The sequence below is a fragment of the Bos taurus genome, chromosome X, assembly GCF_002263795.3.
Source record: "Bos taurus isolate L1 Dominette 01449 registration number 42190680 breed Hereford chromosome X, ARS-UCD2.0, whole genome shotgun sequence".
Lineage (NCBI taxonomy): Eukaryota > Metazoa > Chordata > Mammalia > Artiodactyla > Bovidae > Bos > Bos taurus.
In genome coordinates this window covers 126,811,344-126,833,867 of record NC_037357.1, presented here as the reverse complement: position 1 = coordinate 126,833,867, position 22,524 = coordinate 126,811,344, and the positions used below count along the sequence as shown (strand labels likewise).

At 40.9% G+C, this 22,524-nt stretch overlaps 1 protein-coding gene across 6 annotated transcripts in view; it reads right to left on the bottom strand.

Annotated features, from left to right (window-relative positions):
* The window catches only part of CTPS2 (CTP synthase 2), a 113,323-nt gene that overhangs the window by 77,740 nt on the left and 13,059 nt on the right, over positions 1 to 22,524 (bottom strand). For 5 of the 6 annotated variants that reach the window (XM_024988274.2, XM_005228455.4, XM_015461787.3 and 2 more), the window contains 6 exons: positions 18,928 to 19,098; positions 14,304 to 14,404; positions 7,733 to 7,849; positions 7,502 to 7,585; positions 6,537 to 6,617; positions 3,025 to 3,176 (listed from right to left, as the gene is read on the bottom strand). In XM_024988274.2, the coding sequence (XP_024844042.1) occupies positions 3,025 to 3,176; positions 6,537 to 6,617; positions 7,502 to 7,585; positions 7,733 to 7,849; positions 14,304 to 14,404; positions 18,928 to 19,098 (706 nt within the window). Of the gene's footprint in view, positions 1 to 3,024; positions 3,177 to 6,536; positions 6,618 to 7,501; positions 7,586 to 7,732; positions 7,850 to 8,917; positions 9,121 to 14,303; positions 14,405 to 18,927; positions 19,099 to 22,524 lie in introns of those variants that run through there. The other variant, XM_059883556.1, reaches the window with a different exon arrangement.

Genomic DNA, 22,524 nt, shown 5'->3' with positions numbered 1-22,524 from the left:
GGGTGGGACAGGGGAGGCCACTGGGCAGCCCAGCTGCCATCCAGGGAGATAAGCTAGGCCTACACCCCTGTGCCCTCCTGCGCTCTTGAACCTGCACAGTCTAGCACCTCCCTCCCCTTGTGCTCTCCATTCAGCCATCAGCCGGGTATGAGGCCTCTGAGCAGCACTGGACCTCCACGACCAAGGCTGCCCCTTTGACTTCTGTTGGCCTTCTTGTATCTATCTCTCTAGAGGCTGTACTGAGGGGATGGGGTCTAAAGAATGGACACTTCACACCTCTATGACCAATGAACCAACATCACAGCCAACATGACGCAGAGAGACTATTGCTCAATATTCCCTTTGCTTGAATCCTGAGCTCAATGGTGGCTCAAAAAACGTATGTCCCCCAGAACCTATGAATGTGTCCATAACTGGGTGGGGGTGGGGGGAACACTTTGCAGACGCAATTAAGTTAAGGATCTCCAGATGAGATCATTCTGGATTCGAATGGGCCCTGACTGCAAAGACAAGCATCCTTATAAAAGAGAAAGGAAGAAGACACAAAGGAGAAGGACATGTGGCAAGAGAGAGAGAGAATGGAGTGACATGGCCATAAGCCAAGAACACCAAGGAAGCTAGCCCACAGAGGCCAGGAGAAACACATGGGGCAGATTCTACCTCAGAGCTCCGAAAGGAACCAACCCTGCTCACACCTTGATTTCCTACTTCCAGACTCCACAACTGTGAGAGAACAAATCTCTGTTGGTTTAAGCCACCCACTCTGTGGTAATTTGTTACAGCAGCCACAGGAAACTAGTACAAAAACCAAACTCTGGCTTTAAAAGCACAGAGGCATAGAGTATAGTTTAGAACTAGTTTCAATACAAAGAGTTAAAATATTAAAGTTTCTCATGCTTAAAAAGGATCAGCCCCAAGTACCTAGAAAATTCCCACAAAGTGACTGATTCCTTAAGCATTCTGGAGGACAGGGGCTTAACTGTATCACCAGTCATTGGAGCACCTAAGTTCAGAAAAGGCACTTCATTCCTGGTTCTACTTAGCCCACAAATTCTAAAACACTTTTTAAATTTTAAAATGAAAAGGCAAAAGAATTTTCAATCTACTAGTTACCTATCAAAGGTCAGTGATTTTGTCACCATCAAATCACTTGTTTTATATTTTTATGAATTTGCTCATTTAAACATATTTCATGGGTTTCAATAAATCAAAATTATTATGTTTGGAAGCTCAAACTGTCCCATTTCTAACCAATGCTCTCGGTTACTCAGTTGTGGCTGACTCTTTTTGACACTATCGATTGTAGTCCACCAGGCTCCTCCATCCAGGGGATTTTTCTCAGCAAGAATACTGGAGTGGGTTGTCATTTCCTCCTCCAGGGGATCTTCCTGACCCAGGGATCAAACCCTAGTCTCCTGCATCTCCTGCACTGCAGGCAGATTCTTTACCACTGAGCCACCAGGGAAAGTGAAAGTGAAAGTCACTCAGTCGTGTCCAACTCTTTGCAACCCCATGGACTACACAGTCCATGGAATTCTCCAGACCAGAATACTGGAGTGGGTTGCCATTTCCTCCTCCAGGGTATCTTCCTGACCCAGGAATCAAACCCTAGTCTCCTGCATCTCCTGCACTGCAGGCTGATTCTTTACCAGCTGAGCCACAAAGGAAGCCCAAGAATACTGGAGTGAGTAGTCCATCTTTTCTCCAGCAGATCTTCCCAACCCAGGAATTGAACCAGGGTCTCCTGTATTGCAGGTGGATTGTTTACCAACTGAGCTATCAGGGAAGCCCCCCCCAAAATATTTTGATTATTGTAACAGACATCAGTAGCCAATAGTGCCTGATGTGAAGTTAAGGCCCACAGTATTTTCTCTCAAAATTGCCACAGTATGGTACTAGCATACCCCAGTTGTATACAGATGGGAGAACAAGCCCAAAGAGATTAAGTAATCTGCCTAAACTCACACAGCTAGTGAAAGGAGAAGCTAGGGTCTGAATCTATGGTGCTTGACACCAGAGCTTACATTTTTTTAAATTGAGATATAAGTGATATATAACATTAATTAGTTCCAGTCACACATGATAATTCAATATATTTATATTTTACAAAATGGTAACCATAAGAATTCTAGTTAACATCCATCACCACACAAAGTTATAAATGTTTTTCTTATGATGAGAACTTTTAAGATCTACTCCTCAGCAACACTGAGCCTACATTTGTAACTACTGCGCCAACTGCCTCTACCTCAGCTACATGAGAAGTGAAGCAGCCAGGAGTTTATGGAGTCATGCCTCATCAACATTTAGTATAAGAAAATAGGCGATGGGGATTTCCTCTGTATACAACATCAAATTAGACAAACCTTGCTGAAATTAATATGATTGTCTTAAAGCTAAAACCTATCAGGGGTTTTTAATACCGACGCTGATAGTTCATAACTGCAGGAGAGAACAACAATGCTGTAGCCAAAACTTCCTATTCAGAAGGATTTCCTTTAAGGAATGTTAGCCAAATCTTAAAAATAAGCAAAACAAAACAAAACCTATAGCATTTTAATCTGTTTAAAATATTCAGAGACTAAATAATAAATCAAAAAATTTTTGATTTATTCCAAAAAATTTTTTTTAAATTCTGGAATCCAAGTTCTTTCAATTCACTTTTCTTTAAGTAGAGCAAAATCAAAGGCCCTGCAAATCTTCAGTTCAGTTCAGTCAATTCAGTTACTCAGTCGTGTCCGTCTCTTTGCGATCCCATGAATCGCAGCACACCAGGCCTCCCTGTCCATCACCAACTCCCGGAGTTCAGTCAAACTCAGGTCTATCGAGTCGGTGATGCCATCCAAAATCTTCAGAGAACAGCAAAACACCCTGACAATATGCTAGAGCTTTAGATATTTCCCAAACCAAACATGCCCAGGTGGAAAGCAGACTGCTACATAGTTATCTTCTAAGGTAGACCTCAGTCCTACCCACAAAGCCAAGAATTAAGAAAGATTACATTAGTAATTCCTTTCACAGTACCTGTCAGCCATATTTCTCCACTTGGAAAGCAAACTACTTGCAGAATCCCCAATGGGCAGATCCAATCTCTCTTTAAAATATTTAATGATGCCTTGTTCCTCCAAAAGCACAGGCACTCGGTAGGTGGAAGAAACATCATGGATACATATGACCTGATTAATGATGATAAAACACCATATTTAATGGAATGACTCAAATATGCCACAAAAACATACACAAGAATGAGCCAAAACTCAAGAGAGATGGCAGTTTATTTATACTGACAAAAGAAAACCAAGAACCCAGCAACCTAAACAGGAATCAGAATTAATACAAGGTTAGTTTCATCTAATTACAAAACACTGAAATCATTATTCTACACCCGGAACCATGGATGCTATGGTAGAATATATATATATGTACGTATGTATGTATGTATGTATGTATGTGTGTGTATATATATATATATATATATATATCTCCTGTGCCAGGAACTAGGAACAAAGAATACACACACACACACACACACACACACACACACACACACATATTTTAAACGTTTGAAATTTCTTGAGTTACAGGAATAACTTTGTTAGGTTAACAAGGCTGGCACTGAGATGACTTTAGGACTGGAGTTGGTCACAAGAAAAAGCAAGCAAGTCATTAGAAGGCTGGAACTTTCAGCCACCTGACTGCCAGGGAGGGGATGGGGGCTAGAGACTGAGTTCAGTCAGGTGACCAATGATTTACTTAATCATGCCTATGTAATGAAACCACAATAAAAATGGTGAACACCAGGCCTCAGGGGAGCATCCTCGTTTGTGAATATACAAATGTAATGGAAAGGTGGTGCCCCCTAACTCCATAGGAACAAAAGCTCTTGTGCCTGGGACTCTCCTAGACCTTGCCCTATGTGTCTCTTCATCTGGCTGTTCACTTACACCTTTTATAATAAAATAGTAATCATAAGCAGAGCACTTTTCTGAGTTGTGAGTCATTCTAGAGAATTATCAAATCTGAGGTGGTTACGAGAAGCTTCAACTTTGTAGTCAGCCAGGCAGAAGTGGGGTGGCTTGGAACAAGGGAAACCTGAGGCTGGTGTCTGAAGTGCAGGGCAGTCTTATAAAGGCCTACAGAGTCTGATGCTCACTCCAGCTACTGAGCGTCTGAGTTGAAATGCAGGAACCCCAGGGGTGTCAGAGATTTGGTGTTGGAACATGGATGCTTTGTACATCAGTATCCAAGACACATGGCCCAAGGCACCATCTCCTAAGTCTAGGTTTAGACAGTAGACTTAGAATATATACACCTTGTCCTCTAAGTATGGGTATGTGGTTTGTTCATTCACTCATTTTTTGTTGTAGCTGCTACTATCATTGCTTTTTTGTCTGCCCTTCATTTGGGTAAATTTATAAGCACACATTGAACACAGTCAAATTAATTACACCTATGAGGGGAGAAAGGCTCTTTTAAATGCCAGGTGGTACGGTTGTTTTTCACACCCTAATGAGCTTTCACCATCCTCTCAAGTACAGATAAAGGGCTACTGGCAGGCATTTAAGGATCTGCCACATCCTAAATAAAGGCCAAGAAATGTTCTGCAAACTCTATGTGTTCAGTCTTTCCAAATCCATAGCTATCCAACCAAGGGTTCTTAAGCTGTTTGGACATCGACAACTTGATCTATCTTTAAGACAATTGTGTCTCATCTGTGCATTCCCTGATGCAATTCAAAGTGCCAAGATGTCATTGATATGAGGCTCCATCCCAATTATTAATTAAAATTAAATCTCTGGACAGCCACAATTCCCAGAAGTGGAAGGCATGGGGTGTGGAGCTATTTACTCATCTATCCTCCAGGCCAGAGGATTTTCAAATATCATGGTAACAGCACATCACAGAGATGCCTGTGACCTTCCACTCCCTCCTCGGCAATCCAAGTGAGAAGAGCTCGAAATGCAAGTTCATGAGGAACTAAGAAATGGGAGAATTAACTCATGTTAAAAAAGGCAATGTGCTGACAGATGGAGACAGCAAACTTATGGTAACTAGAAGATAAGGCAAGGGTGGGGGCAGAGGAGAGAGAGAAATTGGAAAACTGGGATTGACATATACACACAACCAGATATAAAATAGATAATAATAAGAAGCTACTGTATAGCACAGGAAACTCCACTCAATACTTTGTAATGACCTATATAGGGAAAGAATCTAAAAAATAGTGGATATATGTATATATATAACTGATTCACTTTGCTGTACACCTGAAGCTAACACAACATTGTAATTCAACTGTACTTCAATAAAAAAATTTTTTAAAGCAATGTGCTAAAAAAAAAAAAAAAAGACTAATAAGCTAGCCTGTGGACTGACAAGATAGAACATTCTTCAGAATCTATAAAGAAAATAAACTCAGGAATTCCCTGGAGGTCCAGTGGTTAGGACTTGGTGCTTTCACTGCAGTGGCTGAGGTTCAATTCCTTGTCAGGGAACTAAGATTCTGCAAGCCATGCAGTGCAGCCAAAAAATAAAGAAAGAAAGAAAAGAAATTCCACATGGTTGAAAGTTTGGACTATCATCTGTTCTCAGAGGTCTTGGCAACCCAACTCTAAAAGCTGTATCCTCCTTCTATTTCAGAAACCAGGTAAAATGTGTGTGATATCCATACCAAGTACTATTTACAAAAAACAAACAAAACCAAGGCTTGATGACATACAGGTACAGAGGAGTGCTTTAAATCTGCCATCACATTTTTCAAAGGCGTTCAGACTTCTGCACTGACCCTGAAGCATCAGCCAGTGAATACATCAGCCTGACTCCTGAGACTCAAGAAATCTGAGTAGATGGTTTTTAGGCTTCAGAAAACCTTGAGATAATCTGAAGGAAACAAAATGTTTTTGCCAAACCTCACCCTTTTCCTGAGGATCCATCAAATCACCTTTTAAACTCCAATCCCTTGTGCCTGAGCCTTATTACAAACAAGAGACAGAGATAAGTGGATAAAAGAAAAGCCAGTTCTCAGATACACAGGTGGAAAGTCCTATAGAACAGAGGACCTGAACCCACATCACAGAAGTTTTTGTAGCAATGAATTGAACTGAGGCCATTGATGTAATCAGAAGTGATAGTGTGAATGTCACTGTAATGTGTGCTTTGGGGTGAGCTAAGCTGTAACAAGTACAAAGGAGAAATTGAAGTAAAAGCCGTAAGTGTCCTGAAAAGACAAGATACAGAGACGATAAGCAGGCTTCAAATGGTTCTCTCTCCAGAGGCTGGACTGCAAGTTTAAAAAAAAAAAAATCTGCCTGGCTTTGTACCTGTAATTAAAATTTAAGGAGTGAAATACACAATCTATTTAAGGAGTCAGTAGTCTCAAGACTGTTCACTTAAGGGCAAGGGAGCCATAGTTGCATATGAGTCCCCCAAAGCTTTTATAAATGTTGTGAAAAGTAATACGATAATTTAAGAGGTGTAAAACGCTAGCATCAGCAGAAGTGCCTGCAAGGCAATCAAATCTAAAGAGCAGCACTAACCTGTTCAGGGTTCACATGACAAAACATAGAAATCTTTTCCTTCACAGCCATTTCGATGGGCGTTGAACTCCGGCAGACAATCTGTCAAAGTCCATCATGCACAGGTTAGCAGGCAAGAATTATTAAGCTGTTCACACCGCCATCGGTTTTCAGGAGGAAGCTACGTTAAATTTTGCTCTGAGAGACTTGACCGAGTCTTGACTTGACTTTATGGAGACTTGACTTCTCCATCCTTGGCATCCCACTAGGTTACTAGAAATTGGTCTGAGCACTAATACAAGCAAGTGTAACCAAACTCACCATAAATCCACTGGTAAGAAATGTCACAGCATATGTGGTGAACAGACACGAGGCTCACAAATGTTACTTCCTAAAACTACAGGAAGAAAGCCAGGCCAAGGGTTGGCAAACACTTCTCTAAAGGGCCAAATGGCAAAAGCTTTAGCTTCTGCAGCCATGCAGTCGCTGCCCTGACTCCTCAATGGTTCTGCCATGGCGCACAGGCAGCTATAAACAAATGTGGACAATGAGTGGCAGACTGTCACAGCACAACTTCCTACAGGCAGCAGGCTTGCAAGCCCTTACTTGCCCACCCCTGATCTAGACTACTGGCCATAATTGGATTACTGCTATAAACAAGAGAAGGGCTAACCTGACCTAGCAGGCTCAGAGGGAAATCTCCCAGGTCCCAGCTCTCTCCAAAGGACCCAGGGACCACACAAATGACAGGACACTGTACTTGCCCGGATGTCAGTGTGGCCAATCAGATGAGGGCCTGGAGAAGAACAGATGGCCAATTTAGAAATGTGTGAAGCAACAGTTGATGATGAGGGAATAAACCTTCCCCAGGTCCCAGATACAAAAAGTTCAGTCACTGAAACTATTTGAGAGCTAAGACTCAGATGATGCTACAGATTAGGAAATGGAGGTCCTAGTCCACAAAACTTACCCACTCCTTAACTCACCAGATCGGGAGACAGGCCTAATCCCCTCAGCGCACGGACACTGTTTTGTGTGGGTTTGGTTTTTTGTTCTCCGGTAGCACTGGGCTGAAAAGAAATGGGTCACTGTCAGTATGCTGAACATCTGGCTCTTCTGGATAATGAATGGCTCCCTGATTTAAAAGGTGGAGTAAACAGAGCATCACAGGAAAACCTACAGGAGTTGCTGTCTACATACTTATCTGGAAAACTCACCTGTGGGACAAGGCTAACATGAATATTACAGAAATTCTCTCTTTTTGCTTTAAACTGGAATTGTCTGAACGCTTCCACAAACGGCATTCCTTCAATGTCTCCAATGGTGCCACCCAGCTGGGAATGGGGAAAAAAGACACAAGAGGTCATATAGATTCCATGGTATACAGCCTAATAGAACAATTCTTAATACACTAAGCATAAGAACTAAAGTCCCCTGAAAATGGGGGATTACTAAAAGGCTATCAACCCTTCATCTCACCAAGACTGAAACAAACTTTTTTAAAGAAAAGGAGCACTTTAAGAAAAGAGAAGGGAATTTTAAGCAGATAAAAAGACTCAGAATATACACCGCCAGGAGTGAGATCAGTTAGCTTCTACCAGTGGTCCCACTAGAAGGGAGATTTCAAATCCAGTGACAATATGAGAAAGCAGAGAGCCATCTGGCTCTGCCCGGTGTGAAATAGCATTCTCTCTCCATCTCTGCATGAGCCCACACACACACACCCACACACACCCTTCTATGTAGCTGAACAGCCTCCCTGTAATGGTAGTACTACCAGAATTAAATCACTACTATTAAAACATGCTGGCTCTCTGAAACAAGTAGTACCAAAAGCCCTGAGAATATTCCTGACAGTGTAATCCTTTGATAAATGTTAACTTAATTTACATTGTACTGCCAATAAAGTTACTTAAGCATTTTACTTTAGATGAAGATAAAATTCACTTTAACCCATTCATCCTCACCATATTTAAATACTCAAAGATTATCACATGGATTTTTAAATTAATTCTTTAGCATTTGAGTATCTACTACAGGCTCAACACTATAAAGAAGCCCCCAGGAAGAATTTAGGACAACCTGCTTGCTCCTGAGGAGCTCAGAAGTGAGCGAGGAAAATAAGGCAGAGCTAAAGAACAATAAGCAAGAATAAAACTTGAGCATTAAGTGGAATGATCTGGATGTTGGGGAAGAAGAGATCTTGGTGGACCCAAGCCCAGAATTCACCACATTCCCTGGCTTCGAGTACTTGACTGGGTCCAAAATCTACTTGTAGCCCTGACCTCTCCACTGGGCTTTAAAGCCAACTTGTCCTTGGTGTCTCAGATGGGTCAGTAAGTATTCAAACTTACCATGTCCCACACTGAACTCCTGATACCCCCAGCCCTGGGCCTGCTTACCTCTGTGCTTCCTCCCTCATCTCAGCAACAGCATCTCTTCCCAGTAGCTGGTTCAAGCTAGAGGTCTGGAAATCATCCTCAATGCACCTGCTTTTCCTTATCCAACCCCATCCAGTGAGCTGTAGCTCCAAAATATTCTTGCAAACTTCTCTCCACTGCTACCACCCTAGACACCCAGGCCAACATAACCTTTGGCAGGGATTACTGCAATCATCTAAGCCCGGGGTGGCTGAGATGGCCTGCTGCCTGGTTTTACACACGAAGCTGTACCAGCACACAGCCCCGCCCACTCACACATCGCCCAAGGCTGCCTAGGCACTACAATGGCAAAGTGGAGTAGTTGTGACAGAGACTCTCTCACCAGCAAAACTAAACATATTTACTATCTAGCCCTTTACAAAGTTGGCTGCCCCCAATTTTAATGGCCTCTTAGCTTCCACCCTCTCCTGTCCTACCAACTGTTTGTCATATAGCAGTAGAGTGACCTTTTAAAATTCAGAATACATCTCTTCCATGCTTATATCTTTCAGCAGCTCACTGCTTCACTAAAAATAAAATCTAAACTTCTTTAGGCAGCTAACAAAAGGACCTGAATGATCTGGCCCTTGCACATGTCTCTAATCTCACCGCACGTCCCCACTCCCACCTGCCCTTTTCCCATCCCCCTACTCTCCCACCCCCACCTCTGCACTTCAATCTCACTGGCCTTTCAAGTCCTCAGACAGGCCATGCTCTTCCTTCCTGCCCCTTAGGCCCTCCTACTCACCTTCTTCATATTCACCTACTTCCCTTTTATCCTTCAGCCGAGGGAGCTGTATGCCCCTCAGAGTGCAACCTTGACCACCCACCTAAAGCACCCTGTCTGTGCCCTTCCTAGTAACACAGCACAGGGTGCCCTTATTTTATTTGAGTTCTTATCTCCTGTCTCTCAGGCTTCCCTCGTAGCTCAGTGGGTAAAGAATCTGCCTGCAATGCAGGAGACCCAGGTTTGATTCCTGGATTGGGAAGATCCCCTGAAGAAGGAAATGGCAACCCACTCCAGTATTCTTGCCTGGAGAATCCCATGGACAGAGGAGCCTGGCAGGCTACAGTCCATGGAGTTGCAAGAGTCAGACACAGCTTAGCAACTAAACCACCACTCCTATCTCTCTACCCCACTAGGCTGTAAGGTCCTTGAGGGCAGGAACTTGCCTGCCGTATCTCCAGCACTAGCCCAGAGCCCTGCAGGCAGTGCTGAGAATTTAGATTAATAGGACAGGACAGAAGGTCTCGAAATTTAATATAAAGCCCTAGGTCACAGCATTCTAGTACCTGTTACCATAAGTACAACAGGATCAAACTAAGATGTACAAGGATTTCATTGTTATAGAAGAAATTATTCTTTACTAACTTTAACTAAGATAACAAAACAAAATTAAAATTCAAGTCTCCTGGCTATGGAACAGATAGAAATATATGGTCATTCTATAAGTGAATGACAAACTTAATTATGAAAATCCGAGAAATAAAACATGCAATCAGGAAACTGGCGGGGAGGGGGAGGGTGAGGGGTGTAAGTGCTCTCTAACTATAATGCATCAGAAGCTAATGGGGAAAAAATAGGGAAAAAAAAAAAAGAGGTCTGCACTTTAAACTGTAAAGAGCCATTTTCTGGTTTTTGATGGGGGAGGTATTCTGGGAATAAGCAGGGAATCCAGAAAAGGAAGCAAAAACTGTTAAGATTATCTGCTTTTGCCCCCACATGGCCTATACTGGTACTGCATTCTCTCTGCCAATTTGCAAAGTACCATTACCTCTCCTTTGGTTCACCATTATCTTCACTGTGATAAGAAACTTTCAGTATGATTACCAGAGTAGTCACGACTGAAGTGACTTAGCAGCAGCAGCAGCAGTCCTAAGTTAATTCTCTTCAAGTACAAGAGGGAAAATATCACCCATAACAACATTTTAAGATCTATGCAAAGCCGAAACTGAAGCAGCAGCAAGCAAATCTATGAGATGTGCCATGTCCACTTCACCTTTAAGGAAAGGAATCTTTCTCCGAAAGTTGCTGAGAGAATAAATCTTAAAAATTCTCATCACAAGAAAAAAAGTTTGTTTAACTATGTGAGTTGATGGATGTTGACTAAATTTATTATGGTCATCTATTCACAATATATACATACATCAAATCATGTTGTATACCTAAAACGAATACAATGTTATATGTCAGTTATATCTCAATAAAGCTGCAGAAATTTTTAATTAAAATGTAAAAATAAAACTAAAGGAGTCCTTACATAGGTATAACTGAATCTGCTGTACAGCAGAAATTAACACAACATTGTAAATCAACTATACTTCAATAAAATTAAATATATATATACAAGAAGATTAAGACAACTTTTTAAAAAATTGTTTTATTTTATTTATTGGACACACAGCATGTGGGATCTTAGTTCCTCAACCAGGGATCAAACCCATGCTCCCTCCATTGGGAACTCAGAGTCTTAACCACTGGACCACCAGGGAATCCCCCTAAGACAACTTTTATAATTAAAAAAAAGAAAAAGTAAAGAAGGCCTTTTTGGGGGGAAAGAAGAAATCTTTTATTCCTTTAAGTCAGGTGTAAACTATTCCAGGCTCATGCTTGGATGACCTGCAGTGATAGGAATAAAGTCTGTCAGCTCCACTGGTCTAAGGAGCAGAGGGCTCATCTGCCAAAAAAAGTCTTTGGAGACATTTCAACAGCTTCTACATGTTTAAAACTAAAAATCAGCTTTCGTGGTCCTTTTTAAAAATCTTACATTGTGCACAAGCACAATTGTTGAGCACAACTTAAAATGAACCCAAAAGGATACCTGATTTGTGTCCAATAAGCAAATATAAACAACAAGGTTGATTAGAGAAGGGGTTTTGCTGAGGACAACTTGGCACAGTATAAAAGCTTTGTTCAAAGAGGATTCTAAAAAAACAATAGCTAGAAAAGCTAAGAAGATGAAAAAGAAGTGTTAAGAAGACTTCTCCCATGGCCAAATAGGGCTTATATTTTTTGGTGAAGTTCAGCAGCAGCTCAATTACATTTTAAAAAATACATTTCCTTTTCTCTTTTTTGTTATTATTATTTAAAACATATATATATATATTTTATAAGAGCAGAATCAAGGAATAAAATGCAAAAACATTCATATACATGACCATTTGGAACTTTTCCTGGGATTAAGAAAAAGCTATTCCTTCACCTATCAAAACCTAAAAGTGAGAAAAGAAATCAATAGAAGTTATAAAAAATGTTCAGACTTGGTCGTTACTTTTGAGCCCAGGGGCCAATTCTGGGAAGATCCTTTCTCTTTCCTGTTGCTTGAACACCAGCAAAAATCAGTGAAAGCACTAGACCAGCACAGTCCAACAGAAATATAATGTGAGTTATGTACATAATTTTAAAGTTTTTAGTTGCCATATTTAGAAAAGCAAAATTAAACTGGAGAAATTAATTTTAACACTACATTTTATATAGCAGAGTATATCCAAAATATTATCATTTCAACATATCGCCAATTTTTTAAAAATTATTAGGTGCTTTACATTCTTTTTTTTTTAATACTAAGTCTTTGAAGTCCGGTTATATTTTAAAGTCACAGCACACCTCAGTTTGAATGGTCTGCTTTCACGTGTTCAACAGCCCCATGTGGTGAGTGGCTACCATACTGGACAAGGTGGTACTCTGCAATAAACAATCAGTGTAAACCAAAGGAGTGAGGGCTTGTCCATCCCTCTGCTGGGCTTGAATAAAATCAATCTTGGACTGATCTTTAAGATACTGATATTGTTAAATGGCACCTTCCAGTTGGCATTAATTTGTGCTTTTTCAAAAATTAAAACAATGCATGCACATGGTTAAAGAAACAAATCGTACAGCAGAACTTACAATAAAAAGCAAGAGTTCCCTGCCCCACTCTTCCCTCTCCCAAGTTTGATTCCCCAAAACAAGTACTTTAACTTCTCTGTTGGGATTTCTTCTGGTGACCTCCATATCTCTAAACCAAAGTTCATCCAGCTCAGCTTTCTTGACTTAGCCATTTCAGACACCCTCTTGGACTTCCCAGGTGGGGCTGGTGGTAAAGAACCCGTCTGCCAATGCAGAAGACATAAAAGATGCAGGTTCGATCCCTGGGTTGGGAAGATACCCCCGCAGGAGGGCACGGCTACCCACTCCAGTATTCTTGCCTGGGAAATCCCATGGACACAGGAGCGTGGTGGGCTACGGTCCATAGGGTTGCAAATAGTCGGACATGACTGAAGAGACTTACCACAGCTAAAGGATGTAGGTGTACTTCCTGCTGTGACAGATGAGGATACAGCTCTCTGGTACCCCTATCCCCAGATCCCAATCTAACTGGTAATTCTACTGGTTACTAACCTGAGATACTTTTGCTTCCTTTTTCAGCCAGCTACTAACAGTATCTATAGACCCTCACAGGGTTAAATGAGAGTGTGCTCTCCCTCTCTGCCTCCAGCACTCCTTCTCACTTCCACCTCACGACACAGTTTTTTGTGTGTGTCAGTGCCATGCTGATAAGCGATCCAGCTGGGCTATGAACCCAAGCAGTCTGGCTCCAGACTCTTAACCACTAAGCCAAACACTGTTTGGGGGCCATGATAGAAATTTGAACTTGGGCAGTCTGCCTCTAAGATACAAAAATTGTTCATTATTCTCCTCTCCTGCCTGGCAGTTAGATCAACTGACATTTAGATAAGGAGTACATGGATGTTATTCTCATTCTGAACACTGAGAGGAAGGGAAGCAGTGAACAAGTGGCAAGTAAAAATACTATGCTCTTTCTTTAAACAGCTAATACTCACTTCTCACCTCCAAATTACCTCTACAGTTGGACTTCCCTAACTCCGTCTTTACTTTCAAAGCATTTTGCAAATAGCACTGAGTAGAATGCATTCTGCAACTGTTTGGTCCCCACTTACAGACTGGTGCATGCCCACCCCAGGAATACTCATCCAGTTTAAGCCAATCTTGCCCACTGACTTGTGACCAAAAGAGCAAAGACCATCTATATTGCTCCATGCTGTAATCCTACCTCCTAGCTGGGTGTCCAGCATACATGATACCATCTATTCACATTCCTTGAATGAAGGAAGATCAGCTGCTTAAAAACCCATAAGGAAGGGACTTCCCTGGCAGTCCAACCATTAAGGGTTAAGACTTCCTGCTTCCATGGCAGAGGGCGCAGGTCTGACCCATGGTTGGGGAACTAAGATCCCACATGTCCACAGGGTGCGGACAAAAAAATTAACAAATAAAATAAAAATCTCAGTAGTTCCATATTAAAAAAAAGTGTTTTTTTAACTCATAAGGATACAAACTTATAAAGAAATAAAGTTCCATGCTTGCCTCAATAACGCATATTTGGGGCTCTTCCTTATGACCATCCACAGGCACCATGGCTTGATTCATAACCCACTCCTGGACAGCATCAGTAATGTGAGGGACAACTGCAGAAAGAGGTAATAATTAGCACAAAAGTGTATTTCAGTGTCACGGTTATGAGAAATGAATGTATTAGTGTCTGTTGACCTCCCAAATAACCTGAAAGCTACCTGGCAAATGAGACAAGCTCCAGTCCTAGTGTTACTATCCATGTCCCTGAAATTAATATTACTGACCCAACACAGATTTAGTCATTTAATGTTATGCCATCTCTTTTGAAATCCACCAACACCAGAGAAACACAGAGCAGAAGTGCCATCTTTGAAGCAACTAGAAAACATCTAAAATGCCAACTAAAAACTGTGCAAGGAGGGCTGCTAAGGGTGCTGAACGCCAAATTCCTAGGGGAAGAAGGACGCAGAGTGGCCCAGCCCTGCAAACCCTGGGCAGCCCACCAGCCAGTGGGGAGGAGTCACTGAGAGGATGTAGAGGAGGCCTGCAGGCTGACCAGAGGCCTGCAGCGGCTACTGTCAGCTGAAGAGGCTAAAAGGTGGCATCTCCACAAGCACGAAGCTCCGGGCTAAGTGCTGAGCAAGCCTGCAGCAGCTGGTCTCAGCCAAAGAAGCAAAAAAAAAGTGTTTTTGTTTCTAATTAAGTAACCTAATACAACGTAAGAAGGAGAAATGGTGGCCTCTGGGAAACTGAAGTGGAGAAGTGCCTGTCAAGTCAGTCACCTGCCCCACCAGCCCTTGGGGCTCCCAGGCACCCTTCCCCCTCACTCCAGGCGGGAGGAAGTCGTCTCTGATTGGTGCGTTTGGAACGACCCATTGCAGCATGCCCAGCCCAACACCTTTCTGTGAGGACTGGGTAAGTCAGCTCTCCCTCCATGTGGGCAGCACAGGCACTCAGACTGCAGGTCCAGGTTTGGGACCTTGCCCTTTCCCTAATTTGGGGAGGTGACTGGTATGAGGCAGCAAACTCTCCCTCCCTCGGGTTTTCCCAATAGAGAAAAACTATTAGAAAGCACAGCTGCATCAATAGAGATCTAAGCCACACCATCCAGTGTCGGCAGTAACATAGCTGATCTTTTGAGCTCCATCTGTCCAATTTCTTTATCTACTTCTCACCTGCTTTGCAACCTGAAGGTGATTTAAACGGGGTGGGAAACTAGCATCTTAACCCTACCATGCAGTTCAGTTCAGTTCAGTCCAGTCGCTCAGTCATTTCCGACTCTGCGACCCCGAGGACTGCAGCAGGCCAGGCTTCCCTGTCCATCACCAACTCCTGGAACTTGCTCAAACTCATGTCCATCCACTCAGTGATGCCATCCAACCATCTCATCCTCTGTCACCCCCTTCTCTTCCTGTCTTCAATCTTCCCCAGGATCAGGGTCTTTTCCAATGAGTCAGTTCTTCGCATCAGGTGACCAAAGTATTGGAGTTTCAGCTTCAACATCAGTCCTTCCAATGAATACTCAGGACTGATTTCCTTAAAGATTGACTGGTTGGATCTCTTTGCAGTCCAAGGAACTTTCAAGAGTCTTTTCCAACACCACAGTTCAAAAGCATCAATTCTTTGGTGCTCAGCTTTCTTTATGGTCCAACTCTCACATCCATACATGACTACTGGAAAAACCATAGCTTTGACTAGAGGGACCTTTGATGGCAAAGTAACGTCTCTGCTTTCTAATATGCTGTCTAGGTTGGTCATAGCTTTTCGTCCAAGGAGCAAGCGTCTTTTAATTTCATGGCTGCAATCACCATCTGCAGTGATTTTGGAGCCCCCCAAAATAAAGTCTGTCACTGTTTCCCCATCTATTTGCCATGAAGTGATGGGACTGAATGCCATAATCTTAGTTTTCTGAATGTTGTTGAGTTTTAAGTTAGCTTTTTCACTCTCCTCTTTCACTTTCATCACGAGGCTCTTTAGTTCTTCTTCACTTTCTGCTATAAGCGTGGTGTCATCTGCATATCTGAGGTTATTGTTATTTCTCCTGGCAATCTTGATTCTAGCTTGTGCTTCATCCAGCCCGGCATTTCACATGATGTACTCTGCATATAAGAAGCAGGGTGACCACATACAGCCTTGACATACTCCTTTCCCAATTTGGAACCAGTCTATTGGTCCATGCCTGGTTCTAACTGTTGCTTCTTAACCTGCATATAGATTTCTCAGGAGGCAGGTAAGGTGATCTGGTATTCCCATCTCTTGAAGAATTTTCCACAGTTTGCTGTGATCTACACAGTCAAAGGCTTTGACGTAGTCAATAAAGCAGAAGTAGATGTTTTTCTGGAACTCTTGCTTTTTTGATGATTCAGTGGATGTTGGCAATTTGCTCTCTGGTTCCTCTGCCTTTTCTAAATCCAGCTTGAACATCTGGAAGTTCATAGCTCACACACTGTTGAAGCCTGGCTTGAAGAATTTTGAGCATTACTTTGCTAGCCTGTTTCCTACCACATAGGAACTTATGAATACAAGGGGTAAGGGTTGCAGAGGACAAAAGAGAATAATCAGAATTGTTAGGTAGGAAGTTAGCCATGAGCAAGAGGGGTGGTCTAGCCGAAAAGGATGCAAGCTGATGTCTAAACACCAACCCAGACACACCCAGGAGAGCTCACAATATGCTATAGAAATAACCACAGTGGCTTCTCCAACTCCAGCATATGCGCCCTTGATGCACAGCTGTGTCCTCAAGTAACCGTAGCCAGCTTTAAGGGTTCATAAATATTCTATACATACATACATCTGATTATAACAGACTGAATTATGGGAAGGACATGTACAATACAGCCTGTTATTATGTAACCTGCAACTGTCAATCAGCCTTGTGTGTATGCCAATTTGCATTCCCTTTCCTGATTGGTGGTGGGTACAAGCCCTATTTTGCATAGGACAGAATCAAGAGGAGACAGGGAGTATAAAAAGGGAAGCCAAGTGGGAGTTGTTACCACCCCTTTGCCGTTGGTCTGCTCCCATGTCTTGGGAGTGTCTGCTTAATAAAAGAACTATCTGTTTCCACTAGAATCAATCTGATATTTTGTAGAAGTAAACCAACCTGACAGAAACATGTGACCAATGGAAAAGGTTGGTGAAAAAAGTCATCATGTTGCCCTCCTGTTCAATCCCATGTTCCTTCCTACTGCTATTCTTCAAAAGGAAGTAATCATCATCAATGCAAAGATTCAAGAAAAAAGTAGAAAAAGAACATATTAAGGACAAAAAATGACTCAGATCTACACCCAATCAGATATGTGATGAAGATTCCCTATGGATTTCATAAATAAAAGCTAAAGAGAGAAAGATAAAGAAGGCAGAAAAGGGGGCTAAAGGAAACAATGACATTAGTAACAAAGAAAAGACTGATGAAAATACAATCAGGAACATGGAGGATAAACTTGAAGTTTGCATGGTGACATGGTAATAGACACCGTAGTGATCATTTTCAAATGTATAGAAATACCAAATCACTATGCTGTATAACAGGAGCTAACATAGTGTTGTAGGTTGTGAAGTTGCTCAGTCATGTCCAGCTCTTTGCGACACCATGGATTGTAGCCTCCCAGGCTCCTCTGTCCATGGGATTTCCCAGGCAAGAATACTGGAGTGGGTTGCCATGCCCTCCTCCAGGGGATCGTCCCAACCCAGGCATCAAACCCAGGTCTCCCACATTGCAGGTGGATTCTTTACCATCTGAGTCATCAGGGAAGCCCCATAGGTTAGTTGTAGGTTAGTTATACTTAAAAAACAAACGGGAAAAAATATATCAGATTTGTGGTTATGGGTCAGGGGAATGGATCTATGAGTGTGTGCTCAGTCATTTCGATTCTTTGTGACCCCATGGACTGTAGCCCACTAGGCTCATCTGTTCATGGGATTTTCCAGGCAAGAATACTGGAGTGGGTTGCCATTTCCTTCTCCAGGGAATCTTCCTGACCCAAGGATTGAACCGGCATCTCCCATGTCTCCTGAACTGCAAGCAGATTCTTTACCACTTGAGCCAATGAAAGCAGATAAAAGGTACAAAATTCCAGTAATAAGTACTAGGGATGTATTGTACAGCATGATAAATATATTAATTATGCTAAATCGCTTCAGTCGTGTCCGACTCTGTGCGACCCCAGAAACGGCAGCCCACCAGGCTCCCCCATCCCTGGGATTCTCCAGGCAAGAACTGGAGTGGGTTGCCATTTCCTTCTCCAATATTAATTATATATATTAATAATTAACATGGTTCTAAGTTATATAAATTAAAAGAGTAAATCCTAAGAGCTTTCATCACAAGGGAAACAATTTTTGTCTATTTCTTTAATTTTGCATCTATATGAGATGACGGATATTCACTAAAGTTATTGTGGTCACCATTGTATGATGTCAAATCATTACGCTATACACCCTAAACTTATACAGTGGTGTACGTCAATTATATCTCAATAAAATTGGAGGTGGGGAAAAAGAAGGAAAGAAAAGAACAGAGGGATTTGAGAAGGACTGAAGCTTGTAAAGCACAGGGACCTCCTCATCTTTAGGTCTATTTTAAGCAGAGAGTGCTCAGCCAACAGGGCCCTCTAGTGTTTGTGGAATATAATACCTTGTACTGTTTTCCCCAGGTAATCGCCACGCCTCTCTTTATTGATCACATGTTGATATATCTTCCCAGTAGTGATGTTGTTGTCTTTATAAAGATTAATATCCAAGAACCTTTCATAATTTCCAAGGTCTAAATCAACTTCTCCACCATCGTTTAAGACAAACACTTCACCTGGGATAAAAAGGCAATGTAAAAATTAAAAATTTGCTTCCAGTAGATTATTTTCCAAAGATGAACACAATATGTTAAAAAGCTGGTAAAGACATTTATAAGCCGTAGTCTATCACTATTTCCTTATTTTAATTGGAAAATTGAGTAATTCTAATCTACCCATGATAATGCATTAGAAAAATTCTAGTATTCTATAATGGTAGTTTTTAAATGCTTACTGAAATTCTGTCTTCAAGATTTAGCTTTTCCAAACTCATCATATACCATATGAGAAAGGGACTTTCAAACAGCAGTTTTAAAAACAAATAGCAACTGACTTCGAAGCATCGGTATCCTAGACTCTGAAATTGGCATAAGAGAATTTTCTTATTGACTCCCATCTTGGGTAAAGACACTATTAAACAGACAGTGGATGAAAAGCAGAGCCTCCATTAGCCCACGGGGTGACTTGGTGAAACTGAGGCCAAAAAGAAAGTGAGCAATAAGCCACCACCTGCACAACAGCACCATCGAGAAGGATATAGATGAAGACTTAATCACACTATGGGCACCTGTGGTGACTACTGGTTATGCATCTGGGTCTCCAGTGTTACTAAGGGCATCAATTTGGAGGACAATGTCCTAATGCCACCTTGTCAGAAATGAACCTCTCCCTGATTAATAAAATTCTATCATTTACTTCTATTGCTAGATGTTCACAGCATTAAAAAAAAAAAAAAAAAGGAAGGTGGGCTAGCTTCTGAACCTAATCTGAAGCCTTTTATACTCTCATTTATGTATTTCTCATAAGGTACCAGTGGGATCGGAAAGATCTCTAATTTTAAAGACAAAACAACAAAATAATGAAACTCCAATATTTTGTATTTCCCAAATTCCATTTCTAGTTCAAATTCTACTTTCCAATATTTATCAGGAATCACCGATCTATGGGAAAGTCTTTGTACTTTCATCATTTTAACTTCTGACAAATAGGGGAAGATCTCTGAAATCTCTTAGTTAATTCAGGCCAAGTCCAGTTTGGTAATAATCCAGGTATACAGCAAAGGTCTTGAAATTTTAGATTCTTAAATTTTAAAAGTAGTATCTATTATGTTCCTAGGAGAAAAAGAAGGGCTTCCCAAGTGGCACTAGTGGTAAAGAACCCGACTGCCAATGCAGGAGACATAAAAGACGCAGATTCGATCCCTGAGTCGGGAACATCCCCTGGAGGAGGAAATGGCAACCTACTCGGGTATTCCTGCCTGGAGAATCCCATGGACAGAGGAGCCTGGAGGGTTACAGTTCATAGGGTCACAAAAAGTCAGACATGATTGAAGCAACTTAGCATGCACACAGAAGAAAAAGCTGTAGATCATGTCTTCAAAAAGCTTTTTTTTTTAATTTAATGGAATTATAATAAAAATTCCAATGGGTTTTTTTTAACATGACAGTGAAACTTAATTTGGAAGAAAAACATGTGTGATTACCAAAATAAAACACACAAAAAAGTAAATAAAAATAAAAACCCTTATAAAATAACAATGAGTACAGGAAGATTGAAATATATATGTATTGAAATATTTATATAAGGTTGAAATATTTATATATTTCAATATATACAAATATGAAATAAGATAGCACAAACAAATTCTACACAAAACCAAAATACACCCAAAAGGTCCCTATTACATAAAGGAATTTAATATAAGACCAAAAAAAAGATATCATTACAAATCAAAGTAGGTAAAATACACAGAAATAAATTTCAAGAAATGTATAGGACCAATAAGAAGTTCAAAATTTTACTTCAGAGACATAAAAGCAGGTATGAACAGAATGAAAGCCACTTATAAAGTTCCTGAATCGGCCAGTCAATAATTTCAGTGTTTAATTCTTCCCCAAATTAATTCATAAATTTAAAGGGCAAGTTTGATAAAAGGTCTCTGAAGTTAGTCTTAAAGACAACTAACATTTTGAGGTTAAAAAAAAAAGGAGAAAAGGCATAATGGGGAAGGTTCTGACCTACTTGATAATAAAAAGCTATAGCTATTAAAATGGTGTATGTGTGTATGTGTGTGTGTGCATGCTCAGTTGTGTCCAACTCTTTGCGACTTCATGGACAGTAGCCCACCACGCTCCTCTGTCCATGGAATTTCCCAGGCAAGAATACTGGAGTGGGTTGCCATTTCCTACTCCAGATAATATGGTGGGCAGGGATAAACAAAGAGATCTGAACAGAACAGAATAATAAGAGAGAAATTTAGTGTATATTAAAAGGTGGTATTTCAAAACAATGGAGAAAGGATGAAATCTTTGATAACTGTGATTAGGAACAGTTACTAACCTCATCTTCATCTTTCATCAAATAAAATTCCAGATGTATTAACAATATTAAAGTAAAAGCAAATGGTGGTGATCATTTTGAAATCTATGAGTGTTGCGTGCTAAGGTGCTTCAGTTGTGTCCAACTCTGTGTGACCCCATGGACTATAGCCTGCCAGGCTCTTCTGTCCATGGGATTCTCCAGGCAAGAGTACTGGAATGGGTTGCCATTTCCTTCTACAGGGGATCTTCCTAACCTAGGGATCGAACCCGCGTCTCTTATGTCTCCTGCATTGGCAGGCAGGTTCTTTACCACTAGTGCCACCTAGAAAGCCCTTGAAATGTATAAAAACATCAAATCACTATGTTGTGCACCAGGAACATAGTGTTATAAGTCAATTATACTTCAAAAGCAAACTCATAGAAAAAGAGATCAGATTTGTAGTTCCCAGAAGCAGGGGTAGGACTTTGTGGAATTGGTGAAGGCAATCAAAAGGTACAAACTTCCAGTTATAATATAAATAAGTATTAGAGATATAAATGTAAAACATGATAAATATAATTAACACCACTCTACGTTCTATATGAGAGTTTTTAGAGCATAAATCCTAAGAGTTTTCATCACAAGGGAAACAATTTTTCACTATTTCTTTAAGCTTGCATCTGTATGAGATCATGGATATTCACTAAACTTATTGTGATAATCATTTCATGATATATATAAATCAAATAATTATGCTATATACCTTAAGCGTATATAGGTATAAGTGCTGTATGTCAATAAAACTGGAAGAAAAAAAATAAAGTAAAAGCAAATGAAACTCTAAAAATGCCAGAAGAAAATACAGATATTTAAATATTTCTGGGTCAGTGAAGCTAACAGGTGACATCAAAGGCAGAAACCATAAAGGAAACAGTGGATATATTTAGTTACATAAACAGTAAAATGAAATTTATCAGCAGCAAACAGAGGTAATATTAAGACAAACTGAAAACAGGGTAGAAATATATTCATGTGGTAAGTATATGTTAATATACTCTGCACAAAGTATTTTTGAAAATCGTTTTTAGAGATCCAAAGGAAAATTGTCATAACACATGGCGTTAGTCAATTTTGCTGCCTAC